This window comes from Falco cherrug, chromosome 8 (genome assembly GCF_023634085.1).
Source record: "Falco cherrug isolate bFalChe1 chromosome 8, bFalChe1.pri, whole genome shotgun sequence".
Lineage (NCBI taxonomy): Eukaryota > Metazoa > Chordata > Aves > Falconiformes > Falconidae > Falco > Falco cherrug.
Genome location: NC_073704.1, coordinates 32165685 through 32186671, shown reverse-complemented (window position 1 = coordinate 32186671; position 20987 = coordinate 32165685). Strand labels below are relative to the sequence as shown.

Below are 20987 nucleotides of genomic sequence, written 5' to 3'. Positions count from 1 at the left end.
GCTCTGATGGTCTCAAGCTCCATTAAGGAAATACTAATTCAAAGCAGCTGTTCTCTCACAGTAAGTACTAGATAGTCCATTCCTATAACCATTTCCTTCAGTTAGATTTTGTTTTGTAAAACAGTTAAGGCCCAGCAGACATTTGATAATGAGGCAAGGAACATCAGGTACCTGCAGAGAGTGCTGCACTGCCACTGTACTGCTCCAGGAGCAGCCACAGGGCTGACCAGCTGACACTTCACCCTGGACAAGCGGGCTAGTGACACTTGGTCAGATAGCGATAACCTGCATTTTAGTATTTCTGCTACACATATTACTCCTCTCTATTTTCTTCATAGTTAGAAAGGCTCTATTTAATCATAAATCTACTGCATAAATCTCCAGGCTTAGCTAAGTAGTGTGTAAAAAACTTTGGGAACCTATGGAAAAAAGGATACACAGCATAATCATATTAAGGTGGTGATCATAAATATCACAGCCTCTCTTTTTTTTTTTTTTTCTTTCTTTCTTTCACAAGAAAGCCAAAGCACTCTATAGAGCTCTGAAGCTTCAGGAGGAGCTGGCCTTCAATAATTAGAAATGCAAAATGACTACATTTCAAAATAAAAAAATAGGAGAGTTCTATGCTACTTTCATTTAGGGTTGCAAAACATTCACTTCAAAGTGGACTTTGAAAGAAAATGTATGCGCTCGTGTTGGTGCTTCCAGCTTCTAGCCTGAGAGTTGTCTGAGAATGAAGAATTTTTTGCTAGCAATGATAAAACAATTCAGACAAAGCATCACTCAAATATTCACTTTTGAAAAAAGAATGACTATGATCATGTGTACTGAGCACTCAGTATATTTGTGGTTGTTTTTTTTCTTTTTCTTCCTCTCTTTTCTTTTAGTAAACAAAGAAGCGAACCTTTTTCAAGAACACCCTGTAGTATTTGGACACCCCCCCCAACCCCCATCCCCACCCCATTTGTATTGGTAAAATGGAAACCTGAGTATTCCAGGTGTCTGGAAAAGTGTTCCTGGTTTTCCTAATGAAACCAAAACCATTCCATTGAAATCCAGACATACACTGAAGTGTGAAGCCACCTATGGATTAGGAAGCAGGATGTGTAGCACTATCCTGTGTAGCACTATCCTGTGTAGCAAAGGACAACAAAGAGATTTGAGGCATCCAAATTAAACATCAGGGGAAACCTAGGGAGGCAGAACACAATTGCTTACGCTAGGTTGAGATCTGGAAGAAAGGCACTGTAACAATACTAAGATGACTAAACAAGTCCGATGATCTAGAGACCGCGGACAGATTTTTTTTATCTCACCCAGAAGATGTTAGAGATTCTTGCAGATAAACAGATGTGTTTCAATACATGAAAAGGTGAAACTGCTGTAATGTCATACTTAGACCTCACAGCTCAGTTACCCTTTGTTTTGGGCCAGTTCTCCACAACAGCTAAAGTACGGACCCCAAATCAAATCATTTTATTCCCAGAACACATGGAGATTGAGGCAGCTTTTGCAGTTGAGAAGTTACACCGTCAGTTCTGTGCAGACTTCCCATAACTATTCATGAAACCAAATATACGACACTAGAGGGATCAGAGCCCTTCATTATTTGTAATGGGTCACACTGCAACCTGTCAGCAAATCAAGTACTGTCAAGGAAATGGGGATTAAGATCGTTCACCTAAAGGTATGTGACTTGGCAAAAGCTGGTTTAGCCGTTTGCTTGTATGTAAAGGCAGAAAACCCATTTAAGAACCTTATGTGTGGTTAAAAATTCTCACCTGCTTGACTTCAGCCTGTAGGTGCCGGAGTTGTAGGCACTGCTCTAACCTCTTGTGAGTTTGGTCAGCGTTAAGCTCCAGTTCATGTTGTTTCTCATGAAGGAATTCCAGCAGTTCTTGAACCTGTGTTGCAAGATCAATGTCTTTTTCACAGATCAGCTCAATGCCTGAAACATGCAGAGAGAAAGATCATTGCATTTATTTGAAATTTCAGTTATTGCACAAATGTAAGCTTCAGACTTTTTTGCCACCTAACACATTGATTTGCAACTCTGAGTAATTCTTTCTTACTAAACTCTCTCACATGTAATATTTGAGTTTCCTGTTCTGCGTCACTAAAGCTTTCTACAAGGTAGTGGTTCTCTGGTGATCACTGCTCATCTCACCCATCAGCATCTGGCTAGTAGGACATGATTTAACACCACAGCCTTGCTCAAAAACTCGCATGAACATTTAAAAAAAAAAAAAAAAGACAGAAAACCCCTCCCTTTCTTACAGTAATTAATTAACTTATACTTTAGAAATGCATGTTGAAGAGAACTTAGAATAGAAAAGATGAGGAAGAAAATAGAAAAATGAAATAGGGGAAGTAATCTCTGGTTGCCAGGTCTACAGTAGTGCTACAAGTGTGTTGAACTCCATAATGTAATTCTTTTTTCCATCTGGGCACTTTCAGAGGATCATTAACAACAGCCTAGTTTAAACCAGCCTATAGTTCATTCAGAATTATTCCACAGACTGACTTTCATCCAGCCCTCACATAGCAGAGGGAGATGGTGGCTTACTACCACATTTCCACCTCCTTGCATCCTGCATGAAATTGATAAATCCCTGAGTGACCTGGTCTGATTTCATAGCTGACCCTGACTTGATCAGGAGGTTGTAACAGAGACCTCCTGAGTCCCTTTCTACCTCCTGAATTTTATTACAACCCTACAACCCTTGTGTGTAGTGGTTACATGAAATACAATGCAGAGCTTCACATCTTCCTTCTTTATTACACTGGTGCGATAGCATTGCTGGGTACATTACCAGGGTAATTGTGAGAGTCTGGCCTGCAGGAAATATGATGTCATCCCATGTTACTGCAATCCCTGTGATTATAAAATAATAAAGACCTGACTCTTCCCTTATTGAGGTCTACTGGAATTTTTTTCATTGGCCTCAATACAGGGAGGATCAGGAACCTCATATAAAAATAATCAGATTGCAGTAATGCTGAGACAACACTATACTTTTCTCCAAAGCCATTTGATTTCATGGAATAATAGGACATTAAAAAAGAAATGTGTTAATTAGTAGCTGCTGTACAAAATGTTTGGATACTATTTTTAAAACCCATTTAGAAAATGTCTTTTCTTCCCCCTTTATCCTCCTCAGAGGCTCATGACTTTCATTCCTTCTCACAGCTGTATCTACAGAGGACAGTACACAAAATAAAGACGACCTTATGACTGACCCTATACTCTTTTTCCTGGGTTCTGGTTTTATCAGAAAAAGCACAAGGGAATGCAAGCGATTGGCTTATTCGCTTTCCTGGCCAAAACAAAACAGTTTCTTCATTACCAAATAAAGTAGAATAGCCCCTGGCTTCCCATTTAGAACTGGAAATTTAATATATGTTTCTGTTCCGGGGAGTGAAGTTCCTTTCAATTGCCAGACATCAGGTCTTGTTGCTACAATTAGCCTGCATATGGTTCTGTATGTTCAGGACATGATGGCTTTTTGTATGCTTGACTTCACCACACCTATTTGATATTAAATGCACAGTTTTCCTTCATGCACACTCAGCTGGTATGGTTTTGATTGTGCTAACTCATCAGCAGCAACCAGGGAACTGCCTGGGATGCTATCCAAGGTCAGCCTGCACTCCCTGTGATGAATGATCTGCCCTTTCTTGCTTGTCATATGTCACGCAGTTTTATTCCACAGTGCCAGTGCATGCAGTGAGAGCACTTATTCTTCTCAATGATTGGTTTGCAAAATAGAAAGCCTTGTTTTCAGAATAATTTCATACATATTATCTTTACATTGACTTTTGATAGAAAAGCACAGCTGATTTTCTGATAAAACAAACTTAGTTGCCATTTTCTTTTAATGTCTTAACCAGTGCAGCAGATTTCAAGTGAAGGATAATGAAATGAAAATGTTTTTAACAATATATTACAGGAAAGAGTACCAAGCCACACTAACTGGCATCCTACAAAACATACATTAGTTACACCTGAGCTATTTGTAGTATGAGACACTTTTCAGTGTAAGGAAGGGGTATTGCTTTTTTGACCTGTACAAAGCTGTTTTGAACCTGTTGTTAGGATAAAATATTAAAAACCTGTGGCAGGAAAGCTTCCTGTCCTATTCCTTGCAACATAAACTATAGCTATAACTAACTATAAATGACATCACAAACAAGATGAAAAAGATTTGCATTTCCCTTTTCAGCCATGCAATGCTGAGAGAAGCTGTGAATGATGTTAGTTTGACGACCAGGAAACAAAATGGCTTTGAATTTTCCCTGTAACAGGTAGGGACTGTATAAATTTCCCCAACATCAGCTTTGCAGAGAATTTCAGGCTTGACTTACACAATTTTCTTCTAAGATATAAAGAGGTAGCTCTGTCAACCAAGAGCAACTCCTAACTGTGGTGCCCATTATTACAATGATACCGACAATGCAAATGGACTTTTAATAATCAAATAAATTTGTGCAATCAATTAATCAACTATTAGAGTGTAACTACTTTTAGTACCTAGAAGCAGAATGACTAGGATGTGTATGCTAATGAATTGCACGAATGCACCATCACTGCTGCTTAGGTCAAGACGTTAAATCACTGCTGAATTATGATCCTAAACTTCCCGTAGGAAACGGACTTCTCAGAAATGTTCAAGCTGCCACCTCTGGAAACACCAGGCCCCTTCAACATATCAAGTTAGAAACCCAAAAATCAAAACCCATTTTTGAGAATATTTGCCTTTGCTATCAGCAGCAGAGCTACAATCAAACTGGAAAAATAAGAGACAGGTTCATTGAAATAAAAACTACTGGCTTATTAAAAAGCCTAGTCTTCTTGACAATACTGTCATAACAATTTAGAATGCCTTTAAAAACAATGCAAACGTTTCCCGAAGGACATGGATCTTAGTGAGACAGAAAGACAATTTGAAAGTACTGCAAAATTTCAGAAAACACGACATGACTTCCAGTTCTTGCATATCCCCTACTGAAAACATAAATTTCTTTGAAGAATAATTACTCTGATGATGAAAACAGGCTAACCCAAAGCAGGCTCATGCACATGTGCTAAAGTAGTGGAAGGAATTACAGGAACATAACTCTGAGCTGTACGAAGCTTTGGAAATACTGGACTTGCATAGATGCCTTGCATGCATGGATTCCTTGAATATCTGCACAGTCTGATACGGTGCATCACAGGAACTCTGGATTTATTGTACTAACATGACAAAGTTCACAGGGATTTCCAGACACTCCACAGCCTGGTAAGAATCATGGCTCCAAATTTGCATTGGACATACAAAAATCATGGGACAATGTCCAAAACCTCCTTTTTCTACCTACACAAGCTTTCCAAGTAAAAAAGGCATCATGCACGGAAAAACCTGGGTGTAATCTTATCTGACAGACTTACTAGCTTACAGACCTCCAAGCCAAACACCAGGGTGATCAAAATTGAATCAGTTTCCTGTGTGACATGACAAAAAGAATAAAGCTCAAAGAGAATTACAGGGAAGGGAAAAAACTTGGTCATTTAAGAGTGGCTGGTTATGTAGAATGTCCCTGACAAATCACATTTTTTCTGGCGCTATCTTGTATGGTTACAGCTGAGTTTTGATAGTAGCAGCGGTGACACTGTACAATAGGAGGCAGCAATAGCAGCTGATTTCCCAGAACCCCTGCAAGTTTGCAGCTCTGGCAGTAAGAACAATCATCCCCTAACTTATGCAACGAATGACTATGATATAGGATTCAGGAAGAGGGAGTAAAATTAAATGAATTTTTTATGAAGTATAACTGTCCTTTATTGAAATAAGAAACAGTAGGCTCCCAAGAGCAATCTCTCTCCCTTATTTTGCCATTCTCACAGCATTTAGCATTCCATGCATGGCAGACATGACCATTACCTTTGATTAACTACAGTTATTCTACAACCCCCTGAGGCTTCTGCTTCCTTGCCTTTGGGAGCAATAGATTTTTATTGAGTAGGCTTCATAGGAAGTGATCTAGGATAATCTGGTTAAAAACATTTTAAAAGTAATTTCATTTAGTGGCTAATCGTCAGTCTACAGTCGAAAAGTTGTTGTTTCTAATTTCTTGACAAACACAGATTATTTTTTTTTCCCCCCTAAAAATCAGTCACTGAGACTCCTGACTGTGTTGTTCCGGATCATATTCTTTACCTCCCATGGATCCCTACTCACATTAAGATTCTTCCAGGATAAAAAGAGAAAAAAACAAACAACAACAGAAAAACAAAGCACAACAAACAAAAAACCCAGAACCCAAGCATCTTAATTGATGTATTAGGACAAGTTTTCTATCCCAGACAGCAAGGGTGCTGAAGCTTAGGACTAGGCGTAGCGTGGGCAGATCTCATAGAAGCTTGCACACATGGTTCATACAATGCACCGGATTGTCTAGTTCACAACATACGCTCGTAGCAGTCCTTAAGCCTCTGTTGAGTGCAGCTTGCCAAATCAGGCTGAATACTGCCAGATTTTTTTAAAGGTGGGTGCCCAGAGGTAAGATGTTTGCCAAAAAATAAAACCATAAAAATATTTTTTACTTTGAAAGTGCAGATTGGGAGGGAAAGAACAGGAATTGCTCTCTCTTTGCACTCTTTCCAGACATTTAAGAAGATTAAACCACTTTAGAAGTAACATTCAATTCTGGACTTTACACAGTGACTAATCTGAATTATGATATTCTTTTTCGAAATGCAAAATGCAATGATAAAAAAATCCTGACTCATGGGATGTCTTAGAAATAGGATCCCACTGCTGAGCAGCAGAGTAAAAGTATCAGACACATTCCCTATCAACATGAATCAGGTCTGTCATTTAAGAGCATGTGCAGAAGGTTCTTTTTTTACATCAAGTTACTACCTTTCACTTTCAAGTGCACACTAAAAAGGAAAATTTCAGTATGGTTTATCATATTCCCTTTTTATACAAAATAATTCCAATTAGAGCCATCTGGAAACAAGAGTTCCATTTCATGGCTGGCTTCTAGGCTCCCATATTTGGATTCTTTCCCAGAGGGCTCTGGAATAACTAGATTCTTTCTCCCCTCCCACTTGTCTCTCTCCCTAGGGCATGTCTGCACCCTGAAATGAGGCATAGGTGAAAGGTACTCGTCTGCAGAGAATGAAGCCAGCACATCTGGTCAGTCTGCTTCTCAATAAAGTCTAGTTGCAGAAAGGTTAACAAGCTTAGGAGTCTAGAATGACTGGACTTCATCCAGACCTGAGTTCTGACTGGCCAGCTCAAGTATTTGTAAGTCACGGTTTCCTTCAGTGCTTGTTTCTGAGCTGGTGCAAGGACAAGGACGTACCAGGGTAACTTCTCTTGCCCTCCCCACCTCTATCCACTTTGGAACTGATCACAAACTCCATCCTGCAGCTGTGAAACTTTCTGAATGAAACCTGAAAGTCAGGTTTATTTCTTCAATGAATCTCAGACTCAAAGAAGCAGCATTTTTGGAAACATAATCCTGAATCAAAGAATTCTCCAAACTCGTGGAACAGTTCTGGGAGCAGAGAGACGGGTATTGCCCATACTTACGTTAAAAGCTGATGCATTTGGTACATATTGGGGTATTTTTGTTTGATATGCATTTTGGGGGGGGTTGGGTGTTTCTTGGGTTGTTTTTTTTTTTTTCCTCATGTGAAAAAGAGATCAAACTGTTCTGCTTACCTGAAGCTTGGACCTCCATGATGTATTGGTGTAAATCTTGCCCTTGCTGGATGACTTCAAAGGTCATGTTGTTCATGGCCAACTTTCGCTCTGTGTGACGTTGCAAACGCTGCTCAGCCAGAGTGAGGTCTTCAGTATTGAAATCATTCATTTGTCTCAGCAGATCTTCATTCCAGGCATCTAACTCTGCTGTAACCTACATGGGCAGAACACAGACACTGTATTCACTAAAGATCAATTGAAAAGTCTTACTCTCAGACTGTGTTTGGATCACAAAACTACTTCATGTTTTGGCTCTGATCCAGAAACCTCCAAACCACAGCTTCAGTACACTCTGGATCCTGCCCACATAATGATCACTCTTAACATTTTGCTTAGGCGAGGATCCATGAAAAGATGATCAGTCCAACAATAAATCTGACACCTTCTTTTCCCCTTACACATTCCAAAGGGCACTGTAAAAGAAGACCCATTATATTCACATAGATGACAGAGATAATATTTCTGAATAAATTCAAATTTAAATGAAGTAACGCTTACAGAATTGTGAACAATTTGTAATACCTGCAACCACATAATCCCCAAATGGCCTGAAAGTTTCTAAAAACATTTTGCAACACACTGTTATGTTCCATATTACAAATGGAGATATTTACTCTGTCTTCATAGAACCAAAATTATAAGCTTCCAGTAAGCCCTAAAATAGGCATAACTAATATATTTTCAGAATTATTATTATTATTATTGATATAATGTATTTTAAACCATATCTACACACTCTTCACAGAAAAAGCAACATGAGACCAAATATTTTATTACGAATATGTGAGTTAACCCCCACAGCACTGATTGCAGTTGTACAATGAGTCCTATGCTGTGTGCTTTCAGGGACTTAGAGTCTTTTATAAGGGTCTTTCTGCTGTCTTTCTGTCTGACTTGGGTTCCCAAGGCCCTGTATAACTTCTTTCTCTGGGGGATGAATATAAATAATTCACTTTTACAGATGGGGAAAGCACAGCACAGAAGCACCATAATCAAGGGCTAGGTGAATCACCAGTAGAATCATGAATGGTACTGGCTCTAACCAAAGACCTACATAACCTGCCAATAACTCATGGAAACATGAAAAATCTTCCGTTGCTTTCTCTGTTTCCTGATTATAACATGCAGTCTGATGATTTTAGCAGTCCGTTGATTTTAGCAGTCCGTTTACTGTATCTTCTGTGGTTTATATTTTAGCCCACAACTAGCCAACTGATATCAAAGTCCTTCACTTTTTTGGCTGTTCAATTAAAGCAAGATCTAGCCTTTACTCAAAGAGCACAGTCTCACCTCAATCTAGATTCTGCTACTGCAGACAAAAAAAAAGGGAATGTGCTAGTGACAATGAATGAGGGAGGGAGGACAAGGGAAATGGGAATTAAATCATGCATATAGGCTAGTACTGTGCAGAACACAATTTCTTTTAAAGTATTTAAAAATATTAAATAAATGCCTTAATTCTGATTCATAGGTCAATTCCTTATAGCTAGATTCAGAAGAGCTAAAACTAGGTCTCTAAATTCCCACTTGTGCACATTATTATGTAGTGAAAAGTTCTCTGCTTCTCACTAAAAGTGCTCTTCAGTGCCTGTGTGCAGCAAGATGCTTAACTTCCTAAGTAGCTAAGATTTAAAAGATTCCATTCTATTTTCCTTTCTGAAAAACTTACATTATATCCAATGCAGGCACAGGTAGGCGACTAAAACGGACCAGCTCTCAGCCCTTCTCACATTAGAATGGATGGGAGTCCACAGTTTTGCATCAGAAGGGGGAGAAAAAAAGCAGGCTTTAGGCTCTTTTTTGAGAAAAGCAGAAAAATAGATTTCTCAACCAAGAACCTGGAACCTCAGCCTCAGGGTGAGAGGCAGAGTGGGGATATCCTGAGGAGCTTCTATTTTTCTTCAGCTTGTTCCATTCCACATTACACTCAATTACCTTTAAATAATAGCTTATCTCTACAGTTTCTTTGGCCCTGTTCCTGACTCCAGCAGCCTCTGATTCATTCACATATCATAGCTGGAGTTGCTGGACTATGGAGACTTACTGGCAGATTTAACAGTTATGGAGAAATGGTCCAAGTAGATGCTGGGGAAGGGTTTTGCCAGATACATTTACATTTAGAGACAAATCCTCAGCTAACAGTAATCAGAAATGGGGTGGTCTTGACCTTGTTTCAAACTATAAAGGAAGGAATTTAGAGTAAGTGCAGGCTCCTACAGTCATGACAACACTTAAAGTTCAATGCAAAACCCTTTCTGCTCCTTCTAATGGAAAGGCATGCAATATAAATAATTCAGAAGAATTTTCTTTTTTATGAGCTATTAAAAATATTGTCTGAATTCATGGCATTGTCAGGCTGCTAAAATGTAATTATTTGAAATTTTGTGAGGATTCACAAAGTACTTCTGAATTTCTTGTGAACATTCTCAGGCATGTGCACTCAGGAAGATGTCTAAAAGCATTTGTAAGTGACAATAATAGAAAAGATTAAATCAATCAAAGAATGTATTACATTAGTTTGCTCTGAAAGCCATGACGCTACGACTGGGAGATTCTGATCAAAACAAAATCTCTCCACCCCATTTGCATCTATGGACATCAAGTCCAGGACAGGAAAACGCAAGCCCTTCAAAGGTTGAACTGTTAGGGGAGTCAATGATGGACATATGAATAAATCAACAAATGTTCCCCTAAGTAGGCTGAGATCCAGCACTTCTACAAAACTGCCTGGGTAAACCTCTCTGCTGTGGTGCCGTTTCTCTTAGTTACTCTTCCACTGCACTGTGGAAGGGACACTGATCAGCAATGCTTTTATCATTAAATCTACAATAATTTCCACTTGAGGATGGGGAAACAGCTGTTCCTGACTGTATTGCTTTTTGCCCCTTGGGCCTGAGTGTCCAGGACAGGTCTGTAGCAGAAAGGCATGTACAAACACTCAAGAGAAGTGGCAACCAGTGTTCCTCATGCTCATGTTAGCAACCAGTTTTCACCAGGCTCTTCACACAGGAGGGGCTGCACGCAAATATCTACCTGTCCTATTAGCCACTGCAAGGCACTAAAGGGTTTTTGCTCCATTATCCACACTCCCCAGTTCAAATTAGTGGTTCCAGTTAAAGAGGAAAGGACGATACAGGCAGTCTGGACACAAGCTGCTAAACACAGGATGGAAGGTCAGCCCATGGTGCTCCATGTTACATTGCCAAGCCTGCACCTGAGTGGCTCTGGACAGTTAGACAGGTCCAGCGGGGCTTGTTAACCCAGTGCCAGCTATGCTAGGGCCAGAAGCACAGCCACCAATGGAGGGGAGAAGGAAGGAAGGAGGGAAGTTGCCTCTGAGTAGGGGGTAGTGAAGGAGTGATAATTATCCCATGTGCTGGGTTAGGGGGAACAGAGGAAGGAGTCAGGCACAGTGAGAGGTGGAACATCACCAAATTTCTCAGGCGAAGTGTGTACAGGAAGGCTGGGTACATCGCTCTGAGTAACCGAGACAAACAGATGGCTAGAAGGGAATCTAAAGCACATGAAGGCAAAGAAGCAATAGCTGAGCTGTGATAACAACCCAGGTTTCCTGAATCCCAATCTGGTGCCCTATACTAGAGACCATGTTGCTTTGCATATCTCATTAAGACATTTCCTTTACTGTCTGTACAGCCAATGCTTCAAAAGCCCATACTTCAAACTGGACTATTTGGAAATGGTCCCAGAGTCTGAATTTGAATCTCTGACCAGTTTTATTTGGGTACAGGGAAAAAGATTTATTTTTCTTCAGGAATAAGCTGTAATTAGGCAGCTCTGTTAACTACAGATGTACATTTTTGAAGTCTGAAAAAAGGACTTTGGATGCTTTCACAGACTGGTCAGGCATTAATGTCTATGGTGAAACTTGGACTGCATCAGACAAAAGTGCCCTACCTCCCAAGCTGTGGTAAGAGCCAATGGCACTGGGCCTGCATCAGAAATTGTCTCATAAATGAGGCTCACTTGGCTATGAACTCATTTAATTCCCTTCTGACCCAGAAGAATAGCTGATTAGAGTTTACTCTGTTCATCTCCTAGATTTTTTTTGTGGGAAAAACTGATAGCACTTCTTATGTTTATTCATTTTATTTCCCAGTGTTTGTGATTCTAAATAGACCTCAGCATCCCTCACATGCCCCGAGTGAAGAGAACCTGCCGCAAAAGAAGCCCTGAGCTCTGCTCTGTTCTTCTGTGGCATGAGAGGGAAATCATACCAAAGCAGAAGGGTCATGAGAGCAGCAACAGTGGCAGTGCACAGGTCTGCATCAGCAAAAGCAGCAGACTTATCCCCAGCTGCCCACAATGTTCCAAGGAAAGCTGCACGCATGCCTCACTGTCAGCAACACTCTGGCTGACTCCTTGGAAGAAGCCATGCTCCTTCCTTTGTGGGTCACATAAAGTTGGTGGCCAAGAAACAGCTTCCTATTACTAAAGAAAGGTCAAGTGACCCCAGGGTAATAATGAGAAAGACATGACAGAGCTACTGATTGACAGTGTGCCTGGAAAGCACATTTCTTCATTCTGCACCCAAAACAGATGCTTCTGCTGCCATGATAACGGGAGGGGAACTAATGCTGGTAGTAAACCCAACCAGCTATAAGAGCAGCGGAGGCAATGCAAGAGTTAACTTTGGCACGTGAGCAAATACAGGGCTGAGCTCTGTGCTACTACCACAAGGCTGTAATAGATATACAGACTATGACAGCCAGGTCTGTTTTTCATGCAGACACAGTGACCACAGTCTAGACCACATACTCCTTGGGCAGGAATCCTCCTAAAGCAGCAACTTAATATACCCAAATTCCCACTGCTGCAATATTACTGCATTTGCTGCTTCCTGTATTTATCATGTTGCAACATCAGCAGATAACATGACTGAAGGGAGAGAGACATGTTCATCTCCAATCCTGGAGAAAGAGGAGAGGTATAGAGAAGAAATGTGCAGGTGAAAAGTAATAGCAGTGGTAGTAACAACAGTAGCCGTCCAGCAATCTCATGCCTACATTGCAGCCTGCTGGTGAATTAGGCCAAAGAGGCTATCCGAGCTACAGCAGCTGCCATGCAGGCAATCTGCATCTGCAATAATTTCATATCTAAATCTTAAGGTTTGGGTTGGGTTTTGTTGTTGGGTTTTTTTGTTTTGTTGTTGTTGGGGTTTATTCTCCTGCTGCTGAGCCTTGACTGCTGCTTGCTTGGCCTTAATTCAGTGTTTGACACCTAAAGTCATCTTGTTTAATGCCACCCAGGAAATCTTGTTTGCCAATTGAATGAGGTGGAGAGGGGAAATGAGGAATCAAGCGAAAGAAAATAAATGTTATATGGCAAATGAATCACATAGGAGCTGATATTTTGAAGTATGTATGGGCTGAGGAAGGGCATATGAGGAGGAGGGAAAGAAAGTTCTATCCTGGGAGCAGAAGCTATCAACACAAAGAGAGTGGGTTTGCAAGAGCAATCTGAAAAAGAGTAAAGATGTTTGGGAAGAACAAGCAAATGTAGGAGGCAGGTTGCAAGAGAAATGATGGTGCAAGTAGGAGGAAGAACAAAGGTGAGAAGAGTGGGTACAGCATGAGGATGAGGCAGGACAGGAAGAAGAGTCACACAGGCACAGGGCAGATCTGTACAGAGCGCAGAATCAAGAAAAGGGAATATCTACCTCATTTCAAAAGAAGAAAAAGTGACAGCCATACAGCTGGGATGAACAGAGAGTCGGGATGGATGAGAAGAGAGGTTAGATATAATCCAGAAAGGAATAAAAAAAGGCAATTCTGACTCCTGGATGCTGAGGGAGTATCTGTGAGTGCAGAAAAGAAGGGGTTATAATGGAGTAGGGGGGACCAGATCTCTAAGGCACATACTAGAGATTGGGCACCAGGGATGGCGGGGGCAACTTGGCTCTGCTTCAGCATTCAGAGCAGGCTGGAAGAGCAGAAGCCTGGGTGCGACAGTGTAAGTGGATTTATGAGCAGACTAATACTGAAGGTATTTGGTAAAAGAGATGTAGGTAGGAAAGGGTGAATGACACTGTCACTTCTACAGATCACATAGGCAGAAAGTTTGCTGTTCCTTCTCAGGCCTCTGTTTGAGCTGATGCCATGCAGTATGACAATACTGTCACTCATTTTTTTGACAACAGAGAAAGATGCCATGCTGGCTTAGTGGGGACCTGGGCCACTGAAGCGTGAAAAGGCTGTCACAGTGATGATTCTGCTCCAGTGCTTTTGGCTCCTGAATCCCCAAAATATCAAGAGAAACAATGGAATTCAGCTCCAAAAGACAGGGTGCCCACGGCAGCTAAGTGCTTGCCTTTCTTGAAATGAAGTGATGAGCAGTTTGAAAACTAGGTATATATAGGAAAGAAAAACAAAAGCTCAGTAAGCATGAGGCATTATAGGATTCCAGCTTATGAACAGAAGAAACTGAAATTTCTCTCACCATTCTCTTTCTTTCAAATGTATCTCCAGATCTCTGCAACTCTTACTTCTAATAAAGAAGCTCACATCTGAGTGTCAGCTATAAGCCAGTGAGTGAGGGGTTGTTAAACATCTTGTACCTTCATGAAGGCAGCTAATTCACTTGAAATTATAAACCTGTTATAAACCTGGAATGGGAAACTCAAGTGAGTTGTATATAACAGTGAAGTAAACTACTGTGAAAGCTGGCTCCTGTTCCCTTCTAAACTCATGCTCAGGGATGGGCGTGAACAGCCAGAAGAGCCAGCAAGTGAAATCAAGGCTGAAAAATCTAATTAGCAGGTGAAATGGAGCCAAAGAGACTGAATGGTGGAAAAACATACCCGGCAGGTGAAGATTTTAGTGTTCATGGGGCTTTTTGAAAGACAACAAATAGCATACAAGATCAAACTTATCTTGTGCAGTGGGAACACTCATAATCCTTTCCAGGACTATGTCTTGGCCTAGGAACCACGTTGCTCTAGAGACTACAGTGCATAGGCTCTGTCTAGTGTTGCACAGATCCATGTGCATTGCAGGAAACAAAACACACAGAAGGGAAGGAGCTGGGCAGTTCTGGGAATGGGAGATGTATGTGTCTTTGGAGGTAACCAGCAACTGTTGCCAGACAGGTATGGGCTAAGGTCATTCCTGTTCTCAGTCACAGAGCTTTATAGAGGCCTACAGGTGAATTTGATCATCTCTCTACAAAGACATTAAAAAAAAAAATACACAGAAAGACTCTGGATGGCAGTGATTTTGTTAGGGGTTGCAATTCAGTGCATTTTACCATTTGTTTCTTAAGCATTTTCTCAGCATTTTACTGTATATTAGCATTCACTCAAACAGCAGTTAATAAGCCTTTAAATTACTATTTCTGAAGCAAGGGACAAAGTATACTTGACAGATTTTACTGATGATATAATTCTGGAATAAGACTTTGCTTCATATGTGTAATGTGCTCAGTGTGGTGCCAGCACTGCTGCTCATGTCTGCCAGCTATCGTCCCTTGAGTCTTACACCCTATTCCCTCATAGTGGATCAGCTACCACACTCACATTGCATGAAATCTCCCGAGTTACTTGGTTGGCTGCACAAACTCAATTGAAGCCTGTATCATATAGAAAGACCAACCATATAATCCTAATGATCCCATCTTGTCTTGAAATGCGCAATGACTTGGTAAAGGAATAAAACATATCAGGCATCAAAGTTAGACACGCTTCCTAAATAAAGAATGGGTTGTCATTTTACGATTTTGAAACCTAAGGCAGAACAGCCTCCCCTAGGGAGAGCTAGGCTCTCTCATGTTTCTGTTATGTCTGTTTCCAGGTGCTGTCATAGTTTGGATTTCATAATTTACCCCAAGAACCCAGAGTGTAAATATCAGTCAATATAATGAGATTAAGGCAAGAAAGAACAGGCAGCACATGCTATGTGCCTGTGGGTTTGTATCCAAATTCGTATCTACTAAACCTGCCTTGACTCAAGCGCAACACAAAAGCTGCCTATGCGGTTTAGCAGTCCTTAGAAGTCCTAAATGAACACAGCTGGTCTGCCCTGCAAAAGAAATAGGCAGGTGGCTTCCCTTTACATAAAATACTTTTCCTGAAGACAAAATGTAACAAGAGTTGGCAGATTTCACTGAAGTACAAGAAAAGGTCCAATTATGCCTTAAATAGATGGAAGTAAGTGTTGCTTGTGCAGTAATCATTAATTCTGAAGTTTTGTCTGGACTCCAACCTCTGTCAAGCAGAGATTATAGAAAATCTCGAAAACTGGGAGGGCTACAAAGCAGATGGGCACAGTGCAAGTTTAGGAGGGAATGCCAAAGGAAAGGGTTGTGTGATCTATGGCATGGACTTCAGTGTCTGGGGAGAACAGTACAAGTAGGAAAGTTTCCAAAGAACAAATGACAGTCAGACACTTTCTAAATAAAATAAAGGCCAATCACTCAACTTCCATTTGTGAGTTTGAAAAATGCCTACTACTTTCAGTTTGCCTTATTAATCAGAAAAAAAGAGAGAGGGGGCAGTAAGGAAAATTACAGAATCAAAAATATTTGGTACCAAAACTGGATGGAAAGACACAACGTGAGATGTAACTATTCTCTGAGACGAAGATCTAATGCACAGCCTTCCCTAAAGCTGTTGGAAGTAGATGGGCTCCCACAGCTGCATCCCTCTGGCTTCCACTAGAAAGATGGAAGTTTTTTCTTTCACCAGAGTTCCCAGGGAAGCGTCCTCATCATAAGGGATCCCCTGGAGCACAAGAACACAAGAACTAAGGGTGAGAACACAGACCCAAGGAAGAAAAATGGGAAACTCAAAGCTTGACAAGACAGAAGCAAAAAAGAGGACAAAGATGTTAAAAGTCTGAGAGGTGGAGGGCCCACTTTTTGCAGAGGGTTTGTGTGAGCACAGGAAGGAGAGAGATTAACATGGCTGCAGCAGGTAGAGGGGTTTCGTTAGGGATGTGTTCAGTATGGCACTGCTCTTGAACAGATGGAAGGGAGCTTATCTAAGGCTAGAAAAGGAGAAATTCATTTGACAATCATACTGGTACACATCATTTCCCTATTCTTAATCTATGCAGGATCTAGGCTATTATGGGAAATTAAAACCTAATATACTTCCAGTCATAGCTCAAGCTACTTGTCTTTAGTAGATAAAATGCTTAATTTCCTGCTTTAAATTTTGTCATCTTTTTCCCTTAAAAGCTTGGAATAATCAACCATCAGAAATACTACATTCTTTTTAATTATGGTGATGAAAAAAATCTTTTTGCATCTCAACAATGGCATGAGATAATTTTGTTAATTTTGATAATAGTTTCCTACTGACTTGGCATCTTTATTATATGGCTGAGGCAACTGACTGCAATCTACTTTCTAAGGATCATTATTGTGTCAATTTGAGCCAATTCAGCTGTTGTTTGAAATGCATAGCATACATGTGTCATTTAATATTTTATTTCAAATTGCCTTTCTTTTTATTATCCATCAAACTGTTTTTCTTGTTTAAGCACCAAATGTACTTACAACATTTAAGATATTGACCTGGATATATTTTTCACTGTGTGTTCAGTTATAAATTAAATGCCATAATTATTCTAAAATTAAAAATATTTTTCAGAAAGAGGGAACTTTCTAAATAAAAAAAAGCTACCCATAGACTCCCTATGAAATATTTTCTCAGATTTCCTTGTAATATTAATCTTACAGAGGGAATTCAGATGTTCTTATTATAAAAAGTAGCAAATCTACAGTGACAAACTAAGTGGTGGTTTTCTTTAAAATCCTTTCTAGCTAATCTGATTTTAGAAGACTCTGAAGCACATTTCCAATTTTAAATATCTTAATGTATCACAGCCACTCCAAATGTGTGCATGAATACACAGAAGTAGGATTTGTGCGGAAGCAAAACCGAAGGATCCACGTAATATTCCCCTCTCTGGCATCACATACAGAGGGGACTAGGGTAAATCACATCCTGATGCCTCGGTTGCCCCATCAGTGAAGTAATCCATGGCAGTAAAGGCCTTTGAGATCTTTAATTGGAAGACTATGTACAAAGAAAAAGAATTTGAAAACAGTGTTGGTTTTTGTTTTGTTTTGTTGGTGGTTTTCATATTTTTTTTTTAATCTTTACTTAAATGAGCCTAATTCTAGGTCCATTCCTGGAATTTGCAGTAAAATAGGCTGAGAACTTAATGAGCAACTCACATGGGTTCACCGTATACTGCCTACTGACATGTTTGGGTGTTCCAGAAGCACATACAATACTGGTTTTCCTTTTTTTTAATTTATTTATTTTATTTTTGTATTATTTTTTTAAAATTTTGAAAACTATTTAAAAGATGCTATTTATATGTATGTACAAATATATGCATTCACACTCCATTTATATGTTTAGAGTAGAAGTCTCAATCGTTCAATATCTGCCACACCGTTGTATCAAAATATCTTCTATTTAAACATAGGAGATGCTGCAGTTACTGCAGGCTCCTGAATTATGAGTGCAGCATTCTTAAGGCAAAGTATGTTATCTGACATGTAATACATAAGTTTATCCTTATACACACATATTCACAAAGAGTACTGTCTCTCAATTTCGAGGGGGCTGTATATAACTGGTAAGCAAAATGACAATATTCTAATTTATGTAAACAACAAGCACTATAGAACAGACTTCAGTACAATACCTAACTATGCAGTCACAACAGGAAAGCTCAGATACTCCTTGCTGATTTCTATCTCTGGCATCCAATTATAGATCAAGACACCTAAAAATCTCTGTTTCCAGCCTTTTATTCCTCTATAATTCATCATGGCGAGTCTTAAAATAAACACAAAGTATAACACAGCATTCTAAGGCTCCCATTAATTACCAGTACCCATCTTGAGATTACCTACGGATTTAGAAATAATACCTTCAGGAATATATCATCATAAAACACGTAAAGGTGCTGCATGAACTGAACAAGCATCAGTGGGATACAGTAGGAGGAACACACCCCAGAACGGACATAAGTACTGACACGTTTGTCATCGATGTTGTGCACAAGTTAATTTACATGCCATTCTTTTTGCATCATGTCCTAACAGAATTACAGCAGTTAATTAATGAGATTGGATGGAGTCTCCTTAAAGTTTCTCTGCCCGAGAATACCTCAATTATTCATGTTTTGATGAGTTTTCCATCCAGTGCTTTTGACTTCAAAACAGAAGTACAAAGCAGACTGAAAGACCTTTTTTGCACAAGAGCATAAAAATACACTTCAACTTCCCCCCCCCCTTTTTTTTAAATAAATCTACTGTGATGCTTAAAAAGCTCATCTTTTAAACATCCTTTCCTTTCATGCATAATGCTTTGTCACTTGATGGTTTAAAGCCAGCCAAGTGTCTGTCTGTATGCATCTACATTTGTCTCTGAAGAGATAAACCTCACGAGTAAGTGAGAGAACTTTCAAATCCCTGAGTCACTCGTGTCAATAGAGTTGTAACAGGAGCATCTTACACAGCTTCTCTGCAAAGCAGGCAGATTCTCAGCATAGTTAAACAGACACAAATTATTTCAATGCATTCTAACAGCATATCCTCAAGCATATTTTTAGCTTCATTACGCCAAATTTAAAACCTGGTTGTAACTCTCTCTCTTCCTTACTGGACAGCTGAGCACAATCAAACAGCTCCAGGTGAATCCAAACAGAGTTTACATATATTCCCTCTCCCACAGCTCTACCTTCCTCAGGTGATGCAGCCAGCTCTTACCTCAATGGTGTACTGTTCAAAAATCCGGAGCTGAAGGAAAATGTCTAGCTTAATCTTCCTCTCATGGAAAAGCTCTTCCATCTGTACCTGGGCCTCGTCGAGCTGCTGAAGGACAGATTCAATGTGGCTGATGGAGCTATTGTGTGGAGTCTTATTGTTGGAAACGGCGGAGTCCCTGTAGCAAGGCAGAGAGCATGGTTAAAGCTGAGCTTTAAGGCAGGCAAAAGAGCAAGAACTACACATCTGTGATTCTGCGTGCTGCTGAGAAGCAAACCCAAGCACAAAGGGCTGAAGGAAGGTGTATGCAACACTCATCTCTTCTACTCACTGAAATCCTGCAGCTCCTGAGTTCGGCACAAAGTTTCAACAAGGGGATCATCCTTTCTTGTGTCGTGACACTGTGGCCTTACACACTTGGGAGGGGGAGGGGAAAAGAATGACACATCAATCTCAACAGCTCTCTTGAGGAGACTGGCTGGCAATCTCCTTCAATCCTACAGAGTGACCTGCTCCAGCCTACAGTCCTGTCAAGCCCAGAGATGCTATTTAGTCACCTGGACCTTTACAAGTTAATTTTGTGCATTTGCTTTCTTACTTACAGATGAATTGAATTGGAATTACCAGCATTTTAGACCAAGGGGTAAGGATGCCTTGATTTCCTCTGGATTACATAGTGCAGCAATAGACGCAGATTACAGTGCAAGAAACTCCACCGAAGGAAAATCTTTCAAACACTGTAAGACAGGCTCTGACTTGTCTTTTCACTAGGGTAAGTGAAATGAGACATGCCTGTGACAGGTCAGATACTGCTCCATCTACACCTTCCATATACAAGCAACAGAAGGAAGTAAGCCCTTTAACTGGTGGGTTAGGACCAAGGAAAATTTTACTGCACCTGAAAGTCTTAGCATGGACACAGGACAGTTCTGACAACATCTCTTCTGTTTCTGCTCTGACACATATGAATAGGCTCACCTACCGTCTGTTAGATCTTCAGCAAATTTTTTATGGATAAAAAGCCTTTGCAGACATAAAGAGCTGAAATTTATCCTTGAATGTGCCAGAAAAGGTCCCCCAGCTTTAACAAGAACCAGACAGGAAGCTCTGAAGCCATAACTTAATCTCACCTTTCGTACTTCGGCTAAAACAAGTTTTAGATGCAGTGATATCCATCCATCCACCCTGCTCAAAGGCTTGATAGCAGCTGCATTATTTGGCATACTTAAACCAAGCCAACTGAAAACCCTATCAAATACACTGTTGGAAGACCTGGGCACTGGTGGGATAACAGGATGAAGTGGGTAAACCAGCAGGTCTTACCACCAATATTTCCTATCAGCCTCCGGTTCTGCCTTGGAGAAAGTGGGAGGAGACAATTACAAATCCAGCAACACATACCGGACTACTGGTGCACCAACAAACTCCCACGTGTGCAGCGAACTGGCTGATATTGGAAGACATGTGAAATGTCAGGTAATGCTGCCA

At 40.3% G+C, this 20987-nt stretch overlaps 1 protein-coding gene across 8 annotated transcripts in view; it reads right to left on the bottom strand.

Moving 5' to 3' along the window:
• Window positions 1-20987, bottom strand: part of KALRN (kalirin RhoGEF kinase) — a 528324-nt gene that overhangs the window by 180299 nt on the left and 327038 nt on the right. For all 8 annotated transcript variants that reach the window (XR_008733430.1, XR_008733429.1, XM_055717657.1 and 5 more), the window contains exons 13-15: window positions 19503-19677; window positions 7716-7911; window positions 1782-1948 (exon numbers count right to left, since the gene is read on the bottom strand). Coding sequence is in view for 6 of the 8 variants with exons in the window: in XM_055717657.1 (XP_055573632.1) it covers window positions 1782-1948; window positions 7716-7911; window positions 19503-19677 (538 nt within the window). In the remaining 2 variants the exon portion in view is untranslated. The remainder of the gene's footprint in view (window positions 1-1781; window positions 1949-7715; window positions 7912-19502; window positions 19678-20987) is intronic.